This window comes from Rhinoderma darwinii, chromosome 10 (assembly GCF_050947455.1).
Source record: "Rhinoderma darwinii isolate aRhiDar2 chromosome 10, aRhiDar2.hap1, whole genome shotgun sequence".
Lineage (NCBI taxonomy): Eukaryota > Metazoa > Chordata > Amphibia > Anura > Rhinodermatidae > Rhinoderma > Rhinoderma darwinii.
In genome coordinates this window covers 52,419,711-52,439,512 of record NC_134696.1, presented here as the reverse complement: position 1 = coordinate 52,439,512, position 19,802 = coordinate 52,419,711, and the positions used below count along the sequence as shown (strand labels likewise).

At 43.1% G+C, this 19,802-nt stretch overlaps 1 protein-coding gene across 7 annotated transcripts in view; it reads right to left on the bottom strand.

Moving 5' to 3' along the window:
• The window catches only part of LOC142662064 (serine/threonine-protein kinase BRSK2-like), a 295,681-nt gene that overhangs the window by 86,237 nt on the left and 189,642 nt on the right, over nucleotides 1-19,802 (bottom strand). For 6 of the 7 annotated variants that reach the window (XM_075839927.1, XM_075839928.1, XM_075839930.1 and 3 more), the window contains 3 exons: nucleotides 6,748-6,888; nucleotides 2,085-2,201; nucleotides 1,553-1,586 (listed from right to left, as the gene is read on the bottom strand). In XM_075839927.1, coding sequence (XP_075696042.1) covers nucleotides 1,553-1,586; nucleotides 2,085-2,201; nucleotides 6,748-6,888 — 292 coding nt within the window. Of the gene's footprint in view, nucleotides 1-1,552; nucleotides 1,587-2,084; nucleotides 2,202-6,747; nucleotides 6,889-19,802 lie in introns of those variants that run through there. The other variant, XM_075839932.1, reaches the window with a different exon arrangement.

Sequence of the window (19,802 nt, the reverse complement as noted above, 5' to 3'; positions counted from 1 at the left end):
AAATAACCCTAATGCTACCAGTACCAAACATCTGAAATGCCTATGTGGCGATATTCTATCCATGTTTATTATAGGGGTTGTCCCATCAAGGCAACCCCTGTCCATAACCCGTATTAGTTTGCCTTAGGGTATGTTCACACGGCCTATTTACGGACGTAATTCGGGCGTTTTTGCCCCGAATTACGTCTGAAAATAGCGCCTCAATAGCGCTGACAAACATCTGCCCATTGAAAGCAATGGGCAGACGTTTGTCTGTTCCCACGAGGCGTATATTTACGCGCCGCTGTCAAATGACGGCGCGTAAATAGACGCCCGCGTAGAAGAAGTGACCTGTCACTTCTTTGGCCGTAATTGGAGCCGCTATTCATTGACTCCAATGAATAGCAGCGCTAATTACGGCCGTAATTGACGCGGCGTTCAAGCGCCTGCACAGGCCGCTACGGCTGAAATTACGGGGATGTTTTCAGGCTGAAACATCCCCGTAATTTCAGCCGTTACGGACCCCCGCCGTGTGAACATACCCTTAAAGGGGTTGACTCGCGTAGACATCCCCTTTTTTAGCTTGAAGCTGCCGGCTTCCCACAAACGAATGGGCGTCCATGTAATACATAGACAGGAGCCACTGTTTGCTAGCATTTCTCCACTCTAACCCTCTTCTGTGATATTCGTATTCTCTAATCGAGCATATTGTCCACTGATTTTGGAATGTTCCTTAGACCTAAAGCACACAATCTGGATGCAAATTACGGCTTCCAGTGTCCGTATTTGGGTCCGTAATGACTCAGAGTTGCATCAGCAACCGTCCCGATTTTTGTATATTCCGTCCGTGTTGTTTCCATGTGTCATCTGTATTTTGCGATCCTCACCTATAGGAAGGTCACGTGATCGGATTACCCAGGCGTTACCTGGCAACGTAATCCGCAAAATGCGGACAGCACCCGGATAGCTTCCGTGTGCTGTCCATTATTTTTGCGGACTCATAGACTTAAATGGCAGCAGAGGTCCGAAAAAATGGACAGGGATAGGACCTGTCCTATTATTTGCTGAAAGGAACAACGGATCCGCAAAAAAACAAACAAACACTGTTGTGTGTATGGCCCATAGAAATGAATGGGTCAGTGTGTTATCCACAAAAATGCAGATAGCACACCGTGTGCATGAGTCCTTATAGTACAATCCCTAAATGAACAGACATTGACAAGATGGTGGTGGACACATTTTTAGTTCCTACCAACAACTTCTATAAATTACAGAAACCTGAATCTTGTAGACACATTGTTTATGTATTAGCATCATGTGATGGGGACAAAGGACTTCATAGATCAGAAATAAACGGTAAACTGCCAATTCCCACAGCAAATCACTGAAGTTTTATATATATATATATATATATATATATATATATATATATATATATATATATATATATATATATATAGGCAAACTGTCATATGCTTGTTAGCAATAATATTTTTATGTCACCACAGAATCTCTACTAAGGAAATTAGGAAGGGGAAATATAACAGGAAAGATGGAAGTCAATAAAACTTACCTTGATCACCTCAGGACATGCATAGTGAGGAGACCTGGGCGCAAGGGAGTGAGGCATGAAAAAAATGCAAGAAAAGGGAAGACAGAGAGAAAGAATAGGGATGTTAACAGCAGGATAAAGTGAAGAATTTGTTAAGTAGATTCATGTTGCTAATGTAAGTCAGAAATTTCTAGTGACATAAATGTCGATACTACCACAAAATAATGGAAATGACTTGTATGCCATTGTCTTCTGACAAGATGAGAGCAGATGCAGCAGAGCTGAATGTATTATTTAGCTGTTTTTTTTCTATGTCAACTTTATAAGGTATAATAACTCAATAGGTTTACTTGCAGACCTGAGAAAAACCACATATAACACATTGTTATCATAGAATATGTTGGCAAATTACAAACTCAGCTCTACTACATTTGTATATGGTAGTCAAGGCTTGTAGCAAACACACAAGAACTCGTACTGCTACACAAAGTGCCAAATTTATATCTGTGAATTATTACAACATATTTTTGATTATGTCAAATCTGTTACTCACCCACAGCTGGTCTCAAGTAAACTGTCCCCGACCTGCAGTGACGCCATCCCAAAATCTGCTATCCGTATGTTGTTTTTTTCATCTAACAATAAATTTTCAGGCTTCAGGTCTCTGTGACTGGCCAGGTGGAGAGTAAATGGAAAAAAGATTGTGGATTGGAGACAATGGGCAGAGAACATATGGTCCAAAAATATATTTTTTTCCTGTTTTACTAATAAGAATAATTCCCATTTTAGCATAATCTATTGGGAAGAGAATTCCTAAAGATTTGATTATTTCTAAACCAATTCTAGTCAGAGATGAAGATTCCCCTATTCCTTCAAGTCCATATTTTGCAGTTATAAGATCTTCATCACATATAGAGCTCAGGCATTGGCTGTAACTGTTTAGTACTAGACCAGTATTAGCAAACAAATCCCCCCCCCCCCCCCCCAAAAAAAATACTTTTGACATTCCTTGTCTTGTTGTGATTGTCATGTTATGGAAAATCCTTACTGAATCTGATTTACGACCAAAAGTTTGGTTTAACCACGTTGGTCCGGGTCTTATAGCTGTAGTATGGATGTAATGTGTGTGGATGTATTATGACCATCTTAAACTGGCCTTAAAGGGATTATCCGGGGACCAAAAATTGCATTGCAATAATATATTTATGTGAAAGTACGTAACTTACTAATATAGTTTCATTTCAAATTCTGTACTAAATGGTGCAGTTCAAACTTTGTGAATTGTTCCCGGAAATGCTGGCGCTTTTCTAATGATGACGTTTCGACACGGTCCCACGTGAATAAGGGCTTACTTCATGAGCAATTCGTGAACATGACCGCAAGGGGTTGTCACCTTGCCTATTGCTTGAGTTCTGAGCAGAACATCAGCTAGCGCTTTGCTCGAGACTCCAGCACTGCTCCAGATGTCAAAATTTGGTCAGTTCAGGGGTTTCCTATCGCTGGAGTTCCCGAGCAGAGCCTCAGCTGATGCTCTGCCTGGGGACTCCAGTTCTTCTGGCCACGTCACTGTATATATTGACAGTGACGTCGGCAACAGTACTGGGGTCCCCGAGCAAAGCATCAGCTGAGGCTCTGCTTGGGGACTCCAGTACTTCTGCCGACATCACTGTCACTGTTCATATATGGACAATGACGTTGGCAGCAGTACTAGAGTCCCCGAGCAAAGCATCAGCTGATGCTCTGCTCTGCCCGGGGACTCCAGCCATGCTCCCGACGTCACTTTCCATATATGGTCAGTGACTTCAGGAGTTTCCTATCGCTGGAGTTTCTCAAGCAGAGCATCAGCTAAAGCAGTGCTCGAGTCCCGAGTAAAGCGCTAGCTAATGCTCTGCTCGGGACTCAAGCAATAGGCTATGTGACAGCCCCTTGTGGTCATATTCACGAACAGCATATTAAGCAAGCGCTCAGTCATGTGTGGCCGTGTAGGAGCGTCAACATTATTAGAAAAACTCCAGCACTTCCTGGAACAATTCACGAGGTTTAAACTGCACCATTTAATACAGAATTTAAAATTAAACATATTAGTAAGTTACTTAATTTCACATAAATATATTATTGCAATGCAATTTTTGGTCCCTTGATAACCCCTTTAAAGGCTATGTATACCAATGTCGGGCAGCCAGTCCTCCCTGTGCGAACCAGGCATTATAGTAGTTATTGCAGGTACAGGAAAGATATTTTGTTAGTTTATGAGGCCAAAAGATGTGAAAAGTACCTACCATATTTAACTAGTTGCTACTTTCCCTCCCCTACTCCTTTTTTGGGCACGGCCAGAAGTGGTGGCATTGCTGTGGAATTCTCCAGCGGCCGTTTTTTACATTTGTTTCAATACATTTTGAGGCAAGTTAGTTCAGACGTTGCGGAAAACTCCGCTGCGGACCATAGGCTGCGGTGCAGAATTTTCCCTCCGTAGCATGCACTGACTGTTGCGGAGAAGAAGCGGAATTTCACTGCGGATTTCAGCCTTTGCAATGCAAAAACTGAAATCTGTGGCATGTCCGCTGTCTTTTCTGCAACGTCTGAATTTCCTGTCAAATATGCAAATGTTGGTGCAGATTCGTTGCGTAATTGCCCCAAATCTGCACCAACTTTTGCAGCGGAAAAACTCCGCCATGTCTGGCCGTGCCCTTACTGCTCAAACTGAAGCCGGACATACTATATACAAGATAAAAGTTAACTGAACCCTTTATTTTCAGTGGGATAATGGGAACCATGGCACAAAGCTATATCCATCACACAATGGAAACCACTGGCACTTGATGGACCCCATTGAATTACAATGGGGTCACTCAGGTTACGTTGCGGTTTATGCATGCAGCGCTATTTTTCCTGTTAATCATGCTATGACACCCTGTCTACCCTCGATTACCATTTAATTCTAAATATTTTCATAATTTTTTTGAATTTCAGAATATTTCTTTATAAGTTTTACAGTTTGTATTTCTGTTACAGAGATCCAAATCAACTGTGTAACCATAATGTATTGGCCTGCATCCACTACTAGGGGGAGCTTACTACACACCTATTTATAAAGCTCCCCTTGTACCTAATAAAAAAATAATATGCAATAAGCTCCTATGCTCCCACTAGAAGCGGATGCAGACGGACACAATTTTACCATTTAAATCTATGGATCTGTGAAGGGAAGCAGCATATTTGGAGCTCTGTAACAGAAAAACTGAGCTTCAGACTATAAATTATGACATTAATCAGCACAAATTTTTTAATCTAAAAATGAAATTGTGTTAAATGTTGGACATTCAGGCCTCATGCACACGACCGTATTTTTTCCCACCCGTAAATACTGGCGTAAATACGGGTCCGGTGTCACACGTATTCGACCCGTTTTGCACCAGTATTTACGGACCCGTGCCCGTAAATATGGGTCCGGTGTCACCCGTATTCCACCCGTATTTACGGGCACGTTTTTGGCGGCAAAATAGCACTGCACTAATCGGCAGCCCCTTCTCTCTATCAGTGCAGGATAGAGAGAAGGGACAGCCCTTTCTGTAATAAAAGTTAAAGAAATTCATACTTACCCGGCCGTTGTCTTGGTGACGCGTCCCTCTCTTCACATCCAGCCCAACATCCCTTTATGACGCGGCAGTCCATGTGACCGCTGCAGCCTGTGATTGACCTGTGATTGGCTGCAGCGGTCACATGGGCTGAAACGTCATCCAGGGACGGCCAGGACGTCGGGCCGGATGTCGAGAGGGACGCGTCACCAAGGCAATGGCCGGGAGACCGGACTGGAGGAAGCAGGAAGTTCTCGGTAAGTATGAACTTCTTTTATTTTTATTTTTTACAGGTTGCTCTTTATTCTGATCGGTAGTCACTGTCCAGGGTGCTGAAAGAGTTACTGACAATCAGTTAACTCTTTCAGCTCCCTGGACAGTGACTATTTACTGACGTCGCTTAGCAACGCTGCCGTAATGACGGGTGCACACATGTAGCCACCCGTCATTACGGGAGCTCCATAGACTTCTATGGACTGTCCGTGCCGTTATTACGGCCTGAAATAGGACATGTTCTATCTTTTTTAACGGCACGGGCACCTTCCCGTAAGAAAACGGGAAGGTACCCGTGGCCAATAGAAGTCTATGAGCCCGTTATTACGGGTCGTAATTACGACCCGTAATAACGGGAGTTTTTACGGTCGTGTGCATGAGGCCTCACTATAAGGTATTTGTGTGTCCAGTAACTAGAGTCCCATTTTTATTTCGCCATAAGCTTTCATCCTTACTCTATGCTCCAGGCAGGTGATATAAGAGAGATTACAATAGCCTTCCTCTCTAAACATTGATAGATAAATATTACATATTCATAAAAAAAAAATAATCTTAAAAACCAATTGAATATGAAATTTAAATTGTTTCATATTTTCAAATCTAGAACATCGAATGCGAAAAAGGTTTAGCAACTCTAATTTTTAGGCCGGTAGTGACAATATTGTCAAAGTTTGAGGTAACTCAAGGCAATGTAGCGGAATCAAAAATCCATTGCCAGTTGTCTGGTTTTATGTATGATGTATTTTAAGGGCCCCATCATTTTAGCTCTTCGTTCATTTGCATTTTGTCATCTATCACTGACATCAAGATGACAAAAGTCTATTCTTTTTAGGGTATGTGCACACGAGAACTGTCTTTTACGTCTGAAAAGACAGACTGTTTTCAGGAGAAAACAACTGCGTCGTTTCAGGCGTAAAAGCTCCTCCTCTCATTTTGTGAGGCGTCTTTGACGCCCGTAATCTTGAGCTGCGCTTCATTGACTTCAATAAAGAACGGCTCAAATTACGTTGCAAAGAAGTGTCCTGCACTTCTTTGCCAAGGCAGTCAATTTACGCGTCGTCGTTTGACAGCTGTCAAACGACGACGCGTAAATGACAGGTCGTCGGCACAGTACGTCGGCAAACCCATTCAAATGAATGGGCAGATGTTTGCCGACGTATTGTAGCCTTATTTTCAGACGTAAAACGAGGCATAATACGCCTCGTTTACGTCTGAAAATAGGTCGTGTGAACCCAGCCTTATGCTGTTTCCGTCAGCTCTTTTTTCAGGATTTGGAGGCTGAATGTTGTAACCTTTGCAATTCAGACTATCTTTAGCAAACATTTATCACGTCACTGCCCACAGAAAAAAAAGAAAACTCTGACTCACCATATAGAGTAGCTGTGACAGAAATCAAGAGCGGATATGATTTGTCGGAAGAATTTTCGAGCCTCCTTTGGAGTTAGTCGTCCCTTTTTAACCAGATAGTCAAAAAGTTCTCCACCCGATACATGTTCAAGCACCAAATATCTGAAAGAATTTTCAGAAAATATTGAAAGTAGAAAGAACTTAATGTAATGAAATGTAATAAAACTTTCAATACTTGTCAACACTGCCTCTTCTAGGAATGTCTTCCAATGTAAGGCTAAGTTCACACTTGCATTGTATAATCCGTTACTCTGATCCATTTTTAGATCATAATAGGGATAAAAATGGATCTGTTAAAAATCCCATTGAAATTAAAATAATGTATGCAAAGGTATTACAATCCGTTTGTATCCATTTTACATTGACACCAATGCAGTCTCTCTTTAGTTGATCCTTTAATAAACAATTGCATAACTGTGCATGTAAGATTTAACCACTTCCCGACATCCGCACGTCGGGTGGGAGAGTATGGAGCGGGATCACGGGCTGAGCCCACTCCATAGAACGAGCGTATCTTACAACTGACAGTTCAGTGTAACGAGCGGAATCCCGGTCGAGCACGATCCCGCTAGTTTAAACAGGGGGAGGCCCGACGGCAGGGCCTCATAGGAGAGTGTCAGTATCACGATATACTGCAATACATTAGTATTGCAGTATATCATGCAAGCGATCCATCGCTGTTCAAGTCCCCTAGGGGGACAAGTAAAAAACAGTAAAATAAATTAAAATATATATATATAAGTTTCCCAAATAGTCGGAACTATTACAATATACCATTATTTAGTCCGCATGGTGAACGCCGTAAAAAATTAAAACCAACCAGAGAAAGAAAACGACCAAGTACTTGCAAAATTACAAACAATCTTTATTTCAGTCAATAAGACACAGAAAAAAACACATTACAACTATACACAGTAAAAAGAATGAACTCTCATAAAGAGATGGAATCCGAACATGAAAGCAGCCTGGCCCCCCAGATGTTAAAATGGTCACAAGATCCCATAAAAAACTAAAGTGCATAAATATTTATAGGGAGGTGCTAAGCATAGTACATTTGCACAGATAGATACCTAATAAAATACATGCAAAGTGCAGTCATAGGCAAAATAATGAGCAGTATACCTACACCTACGCAGTGGAAAATGAGCGGGGGATCAGGACCGGGAGGGGAGACCGCTGCCAGACCCGACGCGCGTTCCGCTGGTGCTTCGTCAGGGGATAAACATCCGTAGCCATCCGTATTTACGTTTTATGCTAATTCGTTTTTTAATAGACAACTGGGTGTGTTTTTACTTTTTACCAACTGGGTGTTGTGGAGAGAAGTGTCTGACGCTGAACAATCAGTGACCAATCAGCATCATACACGTCTCATTGTTCCAGCCCAGCTTCTTTCACTGCACAATCACACTGTAACAATGGGCTGGAACAATCAGAAGTGTATGATGCTGATTGGTCACTGATTGGTCAACGTCATACACTCCTCTGTACAACACCCAGTTGGTAAAAAGTAAAAACACGCCCAGTTGTCTACTAAGAAACTAATTAGCATAAATCTAAAATTGCTCATAACTTGCTCAAACATGATCGTTTTTCAAAATAAAAACCCACTGTTGTTATCTACATTACAGCGCCAATCAGATTATGTAGGAGACGGGGCACTTATAATCTGGTGACAGAGCCTCTTTAAATAAAATAAGTAAAGAAATACAATTTTTTTTTAAAATAACTAAACTTTTTAAAATATGTCACAAAACATGAAATAATAGAGACATATTTGGTATCGCCACGTCCGTAACAACCTGAACAACAAATGTATAACATTATTTAAGATGATCGGTGTACGGTGTAAAAAAAAAAATTTAAAACTGCAGCGGAAGTGCTTTTTTTCTGTATTTCCGCCAAAATAAAGATTTATATAAATTAAACGCTAATGTATTTGTACCAAAACATGGTACCTACATAAAGTACAACTTGTCCCGCAAAAAACAAAGTCCCATACAACTACGTCGCACAAAAAAGAAAAAAAGTTATAAGCGTCGGGATGCAAAGAGGGAAATATAAAAAAAATGTTCTGTCCTCAAGGCCAAAATTGGCCGTGTCCTTAAGGGGTTAAAAGGATTCTTTACAGTCACAGGTTCCTGATGTGCGGATGATCGGGTCAACCATGGACATCATTTGCAGGTACATCCATATCAGCATACAGAGTGTTGAAGCAGAAGTGCTGCTTTATTCTCTATATAGGTACAGATGCATATATATGGGATTCACTGTTGGGAATCCCATTATTTCCATAAGATGTGTGGTAATATCTGTATATTAGCAACATTTTATAAACTACTGCTCTTTTAGTAGCACTAACAACTAGAGTTGCACCCAGTAAACGATAGCGATTCGTGCCCATAGCTGTATATATGCCCTGAGAGCCAAAAGCCATTCGGAAAATCCCTAGAGGGATCACATGGCGCCTCCTAACAGCCCTGGCACCCACATATGTAAGTGAGTGTACATGAGTCACTTCTTTTGACTGGCACTTTGGAGGGCCACTTAATAGTTGCACTTGTACTTAATAATTCATAGGACATTGTACAGGTGCCCAAATATAAAAGGAAGTCTGCGCAGATGACAAGTTCCATTTAATTCTACATTACATTTATCTGTGCGAAGTTAATTGTTTTCTAAGTTAATTTTTGCATGGTAGAATACACAATTCCTATTATACCCCAATGTCACATTATCATCTGAAAAGTAGTTGGTAATATATAATTTAAAAAAAGAAAAATAACGATAAATAAATATCACAAATTACTGCGTTCAGTGCCAATTGCTTGTACACAGTCATCTACATACAGTATGATGTCCCATATGAGACTCTTTTTAACGACATAGACATTACCAAAGGAAAGACATCATTATTCTTCTATTATAAGCTTTAGCATAGGCCTGTAAATGAAGTGATATTAAAACATGATAAAGGAGATTAACTTAGACTGTTGTTTCATACGCCAGTCTAAGAATGAGCACCGCTAGAGTAATATGTGATCAATTTATTAAGAGGCGCACACCCCCTAATAAATTTGTTGCATCTTTGGATGTCCGTGCACCAGAATGGGAAATCTAAGCGAGATATGAGCTGGAGTAGATTTCTGCTATAAATTAGAGTAAATGTGTCAGGCGTGAGTGGCCCCACCCCTTTTTCTAAACCCCTCCCACTATTATAGAGTGTATAAAAATATCCCCGATGTTTTTATGTATTAAAGTGGTATTCCCATCTTATAAAGTCTCTAGGATATACCATCATTTGATGATCGTTGGGGGTCCGACCTACAGAACTCCCACTGATTCCGAGAATAAAGGAGCCGCAGCGCTTTCGCCGTTTTTCCAATTCAATTAAAAAGGGAGCGGCTGCAGTTCCTTTGACAGAGGGTGGATGGGAGTTCTGCTGTGCAGGGAAAGCCTAGAAGGGGACACAGTCCTAAATTTGTGCTGCTGCCCCTTTATTCTCAGAATTGGTGTGGGTCTCAGAGGTTAGACCCCCACTGATCCTAGGTATATGCCACCAATTTATAACCTGGTAATAGCCCATAGTCTTAGCCTAAATGTCCCAATACACACCAGAATGTTTTAAACTACCGAAGAAAGAGCAGTTTTAAAAAAAATCTTGGCCAATGATCTAATGGACATTTGCAACAAAGTGATCTTTTGAGCCAACACTGAGGGAGGACCTCCGCACTGGGCAAGCAGCATTATTGTTGGCTAGCGACAGATTTTTATGAGAGCTGCACAATAGACCACAGTGCCCTGTGTAAATGTTAATGATGATTCTTTTCATAGAGGCACGATCGATAAAGATCAACGATAAACTATCATATTCTTCATTTACGGGGGCCAATTATCGTTACAATAAGGCCCTGTTCACACAGAGTTTTTTTGCAGGCAGAAAAAATGTGCCTCAGAATTCCTTCAGGAATTTTGAGGCAGATTTTGACCTGCCTGCGCTTTTTTGCCACTTTTTTGCGGCCATAAAGCTAATTAAAGGACCGCGGGCAAAAAACGCCTTGAAAAATGCTCAGAAACTAGCACCGTGGGTTTTTTCTACCTCTAATTGATTACAAGGGGAGGTCAGAGGCGTAAACCACAGCAAGAAAGGACATGCTGCCTTTTTTTCCCCACGAGCGGCTAGAAGCCACCCAGGACAAAAAGGAAACCCCTCTACCTCCCATTAAAATCAATGGGGGGGCGTTTTCCGCCATTTTTTGGCGTTGATTCTGACGCGATTTCCACATCAGAATCCGTGCCGAAAATCTCTGTGTGAATGGGGCCTAACTAAGAAAAGAGCGAGTTGGTCAGTGTTGAGGGTCACAAGGTCACTTGTTGGTCTCATGCACATGGTTGTAATAAAACTCCATACAAGTGCACTGTACCTTTCTATGCCCATTGTCTGCTAGAGTCATTTCTCTAATAAATTTCATTTAGAGAGGTTCTTCACTATGGCAGCTGCCGTGTGTATGGCTGATATAATAATTCAGGACTCCTTCGAATATTTCCTATAGCGAAACATAACTATCTGCATTGTGAATAGAGTGGTGACGCACTATTGCTGATCTATTTCTTATGCAGGTACAGACGTTCTTACCAAAAGCCATGATAGTGAAAAACTGGTATTCACAGTAAAGTTGACAAAACAAGATATCACAACTAATGCCACCGCCAATACTCATCGCCCTTGTGAGTGAATGTAATATTCCTGGGAAGTTTTCGTTTTTTTTTGTATAAAATCAGCTTAGCGGTTTCAGTATTTAAAAGCTTTAATAAGATAAAATATATATCTGCGCATTAGTGACCTTGAATGATTAAGATGCTTAAAGGGCTTAACAGGAGTCTGCTGCAATATATAGTGGAATATGGAAATTCTCACTGAGAATGAAGTTGGGACATGTATCATTTATGATCCACACATTAGTCATTGTGAAAGGATGTTCAAACAATTATATTGACCTCATTAAATAGAGAACCCTTTTGACCTGACACCTTTTCAGAGGAGTGTCGATATGGAGGACGCTGGTGATAATGGCTCCGCTTCTAATGTGTGTGGGGTGAAATAAATCATACTGTCCTGGCTTTATCATAAAGACATTTTAATTAACAAAGAGAAGTAAGGTGGGTGGTAAAGCAGAAATTCCCATTACCTCAATAGAACATTTGGCCTAAGAATTAGAAGACTTAAGATAAAAAAAATTTCCCTGATCATTAAAAAAAAATAAGAAAAAAATCACTCTAAATGCAGTTGGGTTGAATACCATTGTGTTCTGAGAAAACCATTTGGAAAATCCACATAATAATGTTTTAGCCAAAACAGCAACTTTATATGCTAAGACAGTAGTGGTCAACTAGTGTTGAAGAATTCCCAACCCTTAAAGGGGATTTTGCTGTCTGCCAGTATGGGTTATTTATTGATACACTGTGCCTTTTTAACATGTGCTGTTATGTGTTATCGCTGCTCTTTTTATTTCCTAAGGTGGCGTTCCCCCAGGCGGAGTGGCCAGTCCAGCCTGTGTACTTATTTATGTGTCCAGTAATGGCGCTTATGCATAGGAAATGCCTTTGACTGTGTTTCTCCCCAGGAGATGATATCCCTTTAAGACATGTCATGTTATGCTTATGTTATTGCACTGTAACATTATGACAGTTCTTTGTAGGGCAAATGATGGTTGGCTCGCAGGATATGCTAAATTGTTTGCTGCCGGGATGTACGTCCCTTCCCCCATTTTGTCTGTATTGCCGTGTCTGAACAGTGATAAGACGATGCCGCATATCTACGCTGCATTCTGGTGCTGGGTGAAGTGCCTATTATTGTATAAAATGCTGCTGTTGCTACCAGTGAGTGTTCAGTTTGGGTGGAAGAAAGGAGAAACCTGGAGATAGAGAGCTACTGCGAGCTATTATGGTGCGGCATGCTCTTATATTAGGCCTAAGTCTGTGGGTCTTAAAGCGGGTGAGGGGGAAGAGCCTCCCAGTGTGTGCGAGAGTTGTGTGAACAGTGGTGGGTGCTGGCAGTAGCCTCCCCACGTGTGTCATCAAGCAAGTACAGTGCAGACAGTTGCGGCCTACTAGGCCTGAAATTGCCGGACTAAGCCCTGTACATGAGAAAAAGTGAGCCAGCCAGCCATCATCCGCCAGCCTAACCGCCATATGTAGGAGACTATGCCTCTCATATTCAGAAGTGTTATTTTCCCTTCTGTGGCCTGATATGGTGTGAACACCGGCTTAGTAAAGTTGAGTTTGGAAAAAAAAACATCTGTCTTCGTACCGTCTTTTCCTGGACTGTCCAACACCCAGACCACTACCTTACAAATTTGCCACATTATGGCGTGTGGAATTGTTAAATATGGCACCTAAAGGGCTTGTCTAAAATCAGAAAAAAACTCCACTCCTGTTTATGGACTTTACTTGGGCTAAGCTGCAATGCCAAACAACCCTTGGATAAGAGCTCAGGCACACATCAGTTACTTTCTTCAGTGTGCTATTGTTTTTTTTAACGGATAGCACACTGACTCATTCAATTCTACGGGGCCATGCACACATTCGATTTTTTTTGGGCGGATCCGTGTGCCCGATTCGCAAAACTGAGAGCAGGTCCTATTCCTGTCAGTATTTGCGGATCAGTGTTGCTCATTCTATCCAATAGTCCATTAAAAAAAGCAGACCGCACACAGAAGCCATCCGTGTGCAGTGCGTGTTTTGCTGATCTGTGTTTTGCGGCCATATAAAACGGTCACGGATGTGCGCATGAGGCCTTAGGCCTCATGCACACGACCGTGTTTTTGCGGCCGCAATTCTCCCGAAAATCCACGGGAGAATTGCGGCCCCATTCTTTTCTATGGGGCCGTGCACACGACCGTAGTTTTTGCGGTCCGTGCACGGCCCGGGAGCCCGGACCGCAGAAAGAACGGGCATGTCTTATTACGGCCCGGTTCTGCGGTCCGGGCTCATTGAAAACAATGGCCGCGGCCATGTGCATGTCCCGCGATTTGCGGGCGGCCTGCGGCTGACAGCCGACCCGAAAATCACGGCCGTGCACACGGCTACGAGGCTATGAGGCCTTAGCCTGAGGCTGCTTCAGAAGAAAAAAACCTAGTAAGAGGTTAAGTAAGGTTGAAAAAAGAAACAAATCCATCAAGTTCAAACTATTATTCTATAGTGTTGATCCAGAGGAAGACAAAAAACCCAATGCTGTAGTTGCCAATTGCCTCATATAAGGGAGAGAAGCCTTCCTACTGTTCGAATATCATACAACCCCTTTAACCCCATCATAGTGCCCCACAATACATTCATGTGGACAAGGATAAGGGGTCACTAAGTGAGGGTACTTCGTAGGGTGCACTGACATCTAATAACAGAATAGTAATGTTACAATTCACCTGAAAACATTTTGTAGTCACTTAAAAGCTACGCTCACCATAAAGATGCCCCCAAAACATCAACTATCGGTGCTGGAGGAGAGGACTGCTTACATTTTGTGGTACTCTATTGCTGAAAGTTTTTGTGGACTAGGAAAACCCCCTGTTAGTCCAGTCAGTCACTGCTACTTTAGAGTGGCTACATGCTAATTTAGGGCCATTGTTCTAGAGCATCTTCTGCAAATGTCTCTAATCATAACCCTTTCAGTGCCAAGGACGTATGTAACACGTCATGACTTTAAACACTTTCTGTGGCCATACAATGCGGACAAAAATGCAGAAAAGTTATGTGGAAAGTGTTCTGCGGTGTGGCTTTCAAATCTACAGCATGTCAATATATACTGTGTATTCTGAGTGGAGATGCCTTGTTTGGGCCATAGACTTGAATGGTGAGCATAAATTCTGTACTAAAATGCGCAAGATAAATATTTTTGCGGTTAGTTTATGTAGCGGAAACACTGTAGAAACCAATGTAAATCCACAGGTTATCCACAGCAATACGCGCAGCACAAAATGTGACTGATTTATCTGTGTTTTTTTTTTAGAATCTACTGCAGATTTGTCTCCTGCCTGTGAAAACATACCCAAGGCCGGATTCCCGCGGGACGGATACGCTGCGTAAAAATCACGCAGCGTGTCCGACGTGGAACCCACAGGACATTCCGTCTGAAAAATCGCACCACATTGTGGAAATTCCGCTGCTGAAGAAAGCCGTTCATCTTACCCCCACCCTCCTCTGACGTCTGCTCCGGCCTCCCTGGATCACGTTGCAAGCCATGTGACGCTTCAGCCTGTGATTGGCTGCAGCGGTCACATGGGATGCAACGTCATCCCAGGAGGCCGGACTGCAGGAAGAAGGAGGGCGTTCTGGAATATGATTTCTTTCTTTCTTCCAATTTTTATGGCGTATTTTGGCTTTCTAATGCAGGTTTTGCAGCCCCATTGAATTCAATGGGGAAAACCTGCAACGGAAAATCAACAAAAATGCAGCATAACTTGAAATGCTGTGGAATTAAATTTACGTTTTAAGCTGCGTTTTTTTTCCGCAACCAGGGCATGAGATTTGCTAAATCTCACCCACTTTGCTGCTACTGTTTTAATTCCGCAGCATTTACTCTACGTGGGAACCCGGCCTTATGGTGGTAGAAACTTTGAAGGCAGGCATTTATTTTATTTTTTCAATCTCTGTCTATGAAATTAACGCAACTCTTGCTGACACGAGAGATTACTACGACATAGTATAAAAGACATAGGTAGCTACTGCTCGGAATTCTAACCTTACCTGTTACTAATGGTTAGACTCAATACCCATCACTGTTTACTTGTTTTCTCTTCTATAAGGCCTAATGCACACGACCATAGTGGTTTTGCAGTACGCAAAACCACTGATCCGTTGCAGTGTATTTGTCTACAAATAACCTTCTATAGTGCATCCGTGTGTCATCGCAACTACAGACAGTTAAGTCACATGTCCTGACTTTTTACGGCCCGGATTCGCAGACCCCACACAGATCCGTGAACATGATGGTCGTGTGCATAAAACTACCGGATTCATAGAAGTGAATGGGTGCATGTGCTATCAGCAAAATTGTGAATAGCACATGGACAAAAAAACAGTGTCGTGTGCATGAGGCCTAAGGAGGAGGGACCAGACTGAAAGGTTGTGGGGAGGGAAGTAGCAGTTTAATGGAAACAGTAGAGGAAATCTCCTCAAAAGATGTCCCTTTTTTCTATCTCGCTCTCTTATGCATACATATTGACCTAGCTGACTCTGTTAATGATGGTTTTATTTATTTTTTAACTTTTTCTTTATTTTTTATACATGTTGCTTTGTTCTGTATAAACCAATAATTGTAGATTTTTGTATACAATATCGCTCTGACGCAGGGCCGGCCTTAGGGGTGTGCTGGCTCCCTTTCCCTGCTTGTGTTTCAGAAGTGCCCGAGCCCGGCAACTCTGCAGCTGCTTTTCCGCTTGGGCGCTTCTCTCAGTGGCGTTGCTACCGCTGTAACAGCCATAACAGTTGCTGGCGGCGACACCGGGCATGAGGGCGCCCGTGCCACCCGTCGGGACGGGCCCCCACATGGCCGGCAGCGCCGCTAGCAGCCGCTGTGTGGCTGCTACAGCGGTAGCGACGCCACATTCAATAGTATCACAGGACGCAGATACTATTGAACACTATAGCAAAGCAGGGTTGTATCTCTCTGCTCTGCTATCTACTTGTGCCACTGTAGCTCCCTGTAGGAGCGGAATCCCCCTGTGGCCAGGGATTCCGCTCCTGGACGTAGCGCTTGATGTCTCTGCCCATATATGGACAGTGACATCAGGGGCAACTCCTGAAGCGGAATCCCCATCCACAGCATTGACGAAGCAGTGGCCAGTGATTCGGCTCCAGGAGACCCCCCTAACGTCACTGTCCATAATGGAGTGGAATCCCACTCGTCAGCAACGCTGTGGACGGGGATTCCGCTTCAGGAATTGCCCCTGTTGTCACTGTCCATATATGGACAGAGACATCAAGCGCTCCGTGGGACTCCTGACTCCTTCAGGGAGCTACAGTACTGCTATCTACAGGAAGGGGGGTGCTATGTACAAGGGGGCTGTGTGGCACTACCTACAAGGGGGCTTCGTGGCACTACCTACAAGGGGGCTGTGTGGCACTACCTACAGGGGGGTGTGTGGCACTACCTTCAAGGGGGCTGTGTGGCACTACCTACAAGGGGGCTGTGTGGCACTACCTACAAGGGGGCTGTGTGGCACTACCTACAGGGGGCTGTGTGGAACGACCTATAAGGGGATTGTGTAGCACTACCTACAAGGGGGCTGTGTGGCACTACCTACAAAGGGGCTGTGTGACACTACCTACAAGGGGGCTGTGTGGCACTACCTACAAGGGGACTGTGTGGCACTACCTACAAGGGGCTGTGTGGCACTATCTTCAAGGGGCTGTGTGGCACTATCTTCAAGGGACTGTGTGGCACTCTCTACAGGGGGCTGTGTGGCACTCTCTACAGGGGGCTGTGTGGCACTCTCTACAGGGGGCTATGTGGAACTATCTACAGGGGGCTGTGTGGCACTAACTACAGGGGGCTGTGTGGCACTCTCTACAGGGGGCATCTGTGAGTGGCGGACTGATGGTCATTTTAGGGAGAGTGGCGGGCTGATGGTAATTTTACTGTGAGTGCCGGGCTGAAGGACAATTTTACTCTGAGTGGCAGGCTGATGGTCATTTTACTGTGAGTGGCGGCCTAATGGTCATTTTACTGTGAGTGGCAAGCCGATGGTTATTTTACTGTGAGTGGCGGGCTGATGGTTATTTTACTGTGAGTGGGGGCCTGATGGTCTTGAAGTGGTTTCCACCTCCAAATGAAATTAATAGGAGGCAGAAAATACCTGTGGCACTTGTTTAGAGTGATTTTTTTGCCTGGGTCTTTTGCATTAGCTTCAACAGCTTAAAAAAACGCAAAAAACTATGAATAACGCTGTCAATTTTTTTTTTTTCCAGGAGTGCCTCGAGTCCAAAAAGGACTCTGTACTAGGCTACAGGATCACACCGGCCTACGCAATGATGCCGTAGTCGGCATTGTGGAGCAGCTCAGTTTGTCGTGGGAATGTGGCCTGGGTGAGTACAATTATTTTTGTTAGGAGGGCACTGTCTACAAGGTGGAGGTGCGGGGCTGTATGGCATTGTCTACATGGCAGAGGTGGGGGACTGTATGGCACGGTCTACAAGGGGAAGGTGGGGCTGTATGGCACTGTCTACAGGGAGGCTGTGTGGCACAATCTACAGGAAAGCACTATCTACAAGGCGGGGGCTGTGTGTGGCAGCCAGGGGAAGGGGCATTATACAGTGTGGAGGCCACTAAGCGGACATTATACTGTGTAGGGGCACTACAGGGGAAATATACTATGTGTGGCACTTAGGGGGCATAATACTGTGTGGGCACAATTAGAGGACAAAATCCGGTGTCCTTGAAGGGGTTATAATATATTATATTATTAAATATTATTATTATTATTATACTGTATAGGGGCACTAAAGGGGCAATATACTGTTTGGGGGATCTATATAGGACATTATACTGTGGAGGGTCATTATACTTTTTTTATGGGGCATTTTTTTATGATGCAGTGGGGCACCGAAAGATCATTTTGCACGGGGCACCATCTATCCTAAGGCTGGCCCTGGCTTTGAGTGTATGTGACCCTTGTCTTAAGTATGCTGGTTTTTCTATCATAGACATGGGGAACAATAATTCTTGTTTTCTATTATGTATGATGTGTACATTCAAACACTGTAATTTTGTTGACATACCTTTCAATAAATAACTTTTGAAACTAAATCTATTTCTATTCCTGGGATTTGGGACAAAAAAAAACAGCGCTTGGACCCAGGGGCGTACATACCATAGAGACAGACTATGCGACTGATATGGTGATCTTGAAGAGAAAGGCCCAGTTCTGGTTGGTCCTATACCATTTGTTACTGGTTGGAAAGAATCTGTACAGAAGTCGTCTCTCCAGAGGGGGTAGGAAATTGGCCCAAGGGTCATAAAAAGGGTAAGGGGCTGATGGGAAAAATTGGCACCTAAACGGCGGGTGCATTTTAATCCTTGCTATGGGGCCACCTCTTTTCTAGGTACGCCACGGCTCGGACCACTAAAAAAGTGTACTATGAAATTATTAAAACACAGAATGCTGCACTTAAAATCAACATGATGATAAAAGATGGACATTCATTGTAATGGGATTTAAAGATCGGTCACATTTTTCGTCACATTGATCAACTGTGCAAAAATGTCCCCCTCTTTACTTATGTTGGATTCAGTTCTTGCAACTGGTTCCTATTCCTTAAACTATATTTTTTGCATTTATTGATCTTTTTATTTCCAATGTATTAACCATTTTGTGATCGGGAATGTAGCGTTTTACAGCTCCCTGAGATCTAATCACACATGGTAAACTTAGATACATCACCTTGATTGCAAAACGTTAAAGTGTAGCTAAATGTTTGACAAACTTCTGACATGTCATAGTGACATGTCAGAAGTTTGGATTGGTGGGGGTCCGAGCACTGAGACCTCCACCAATCGCTAGAACGAAGTAGCTGAAGAGCTCGTGTGAGTGCTCAACCGCTTCGTGTCTGTTCGGCTTTTCCCGGAAAGCCAATGTATCGGAGTACTGTCTCATAGACTTTCTATTGAGTCCGTACACCGATACATTTATTTCCGGAAAAAGCCGAACAGACACGAAGCGACTGGGCGCTCACACGAGCGCTTCAGCGGCTTCGTTCTAGCGATTGGTGGGGGTCTCAGTGCTCGGACCCCCACCAATCCAAACTTCTGACATGTCACTATGACATGTCAGAAGTTTGTCAAACGTTTAGCTACACTTTAAGAATGTGATAAATTTCCGTCTATCTCCCATTAATGAAAATAACTGTTTACTGAGCAAGGGCAGATGTATGATTAAAGATTTCACAGACATACACACACGTTAATGGAAAGCGCCGCTATTGGCAGATGTTATTGTAGCAAATCAAGCAATACGTTAGACATG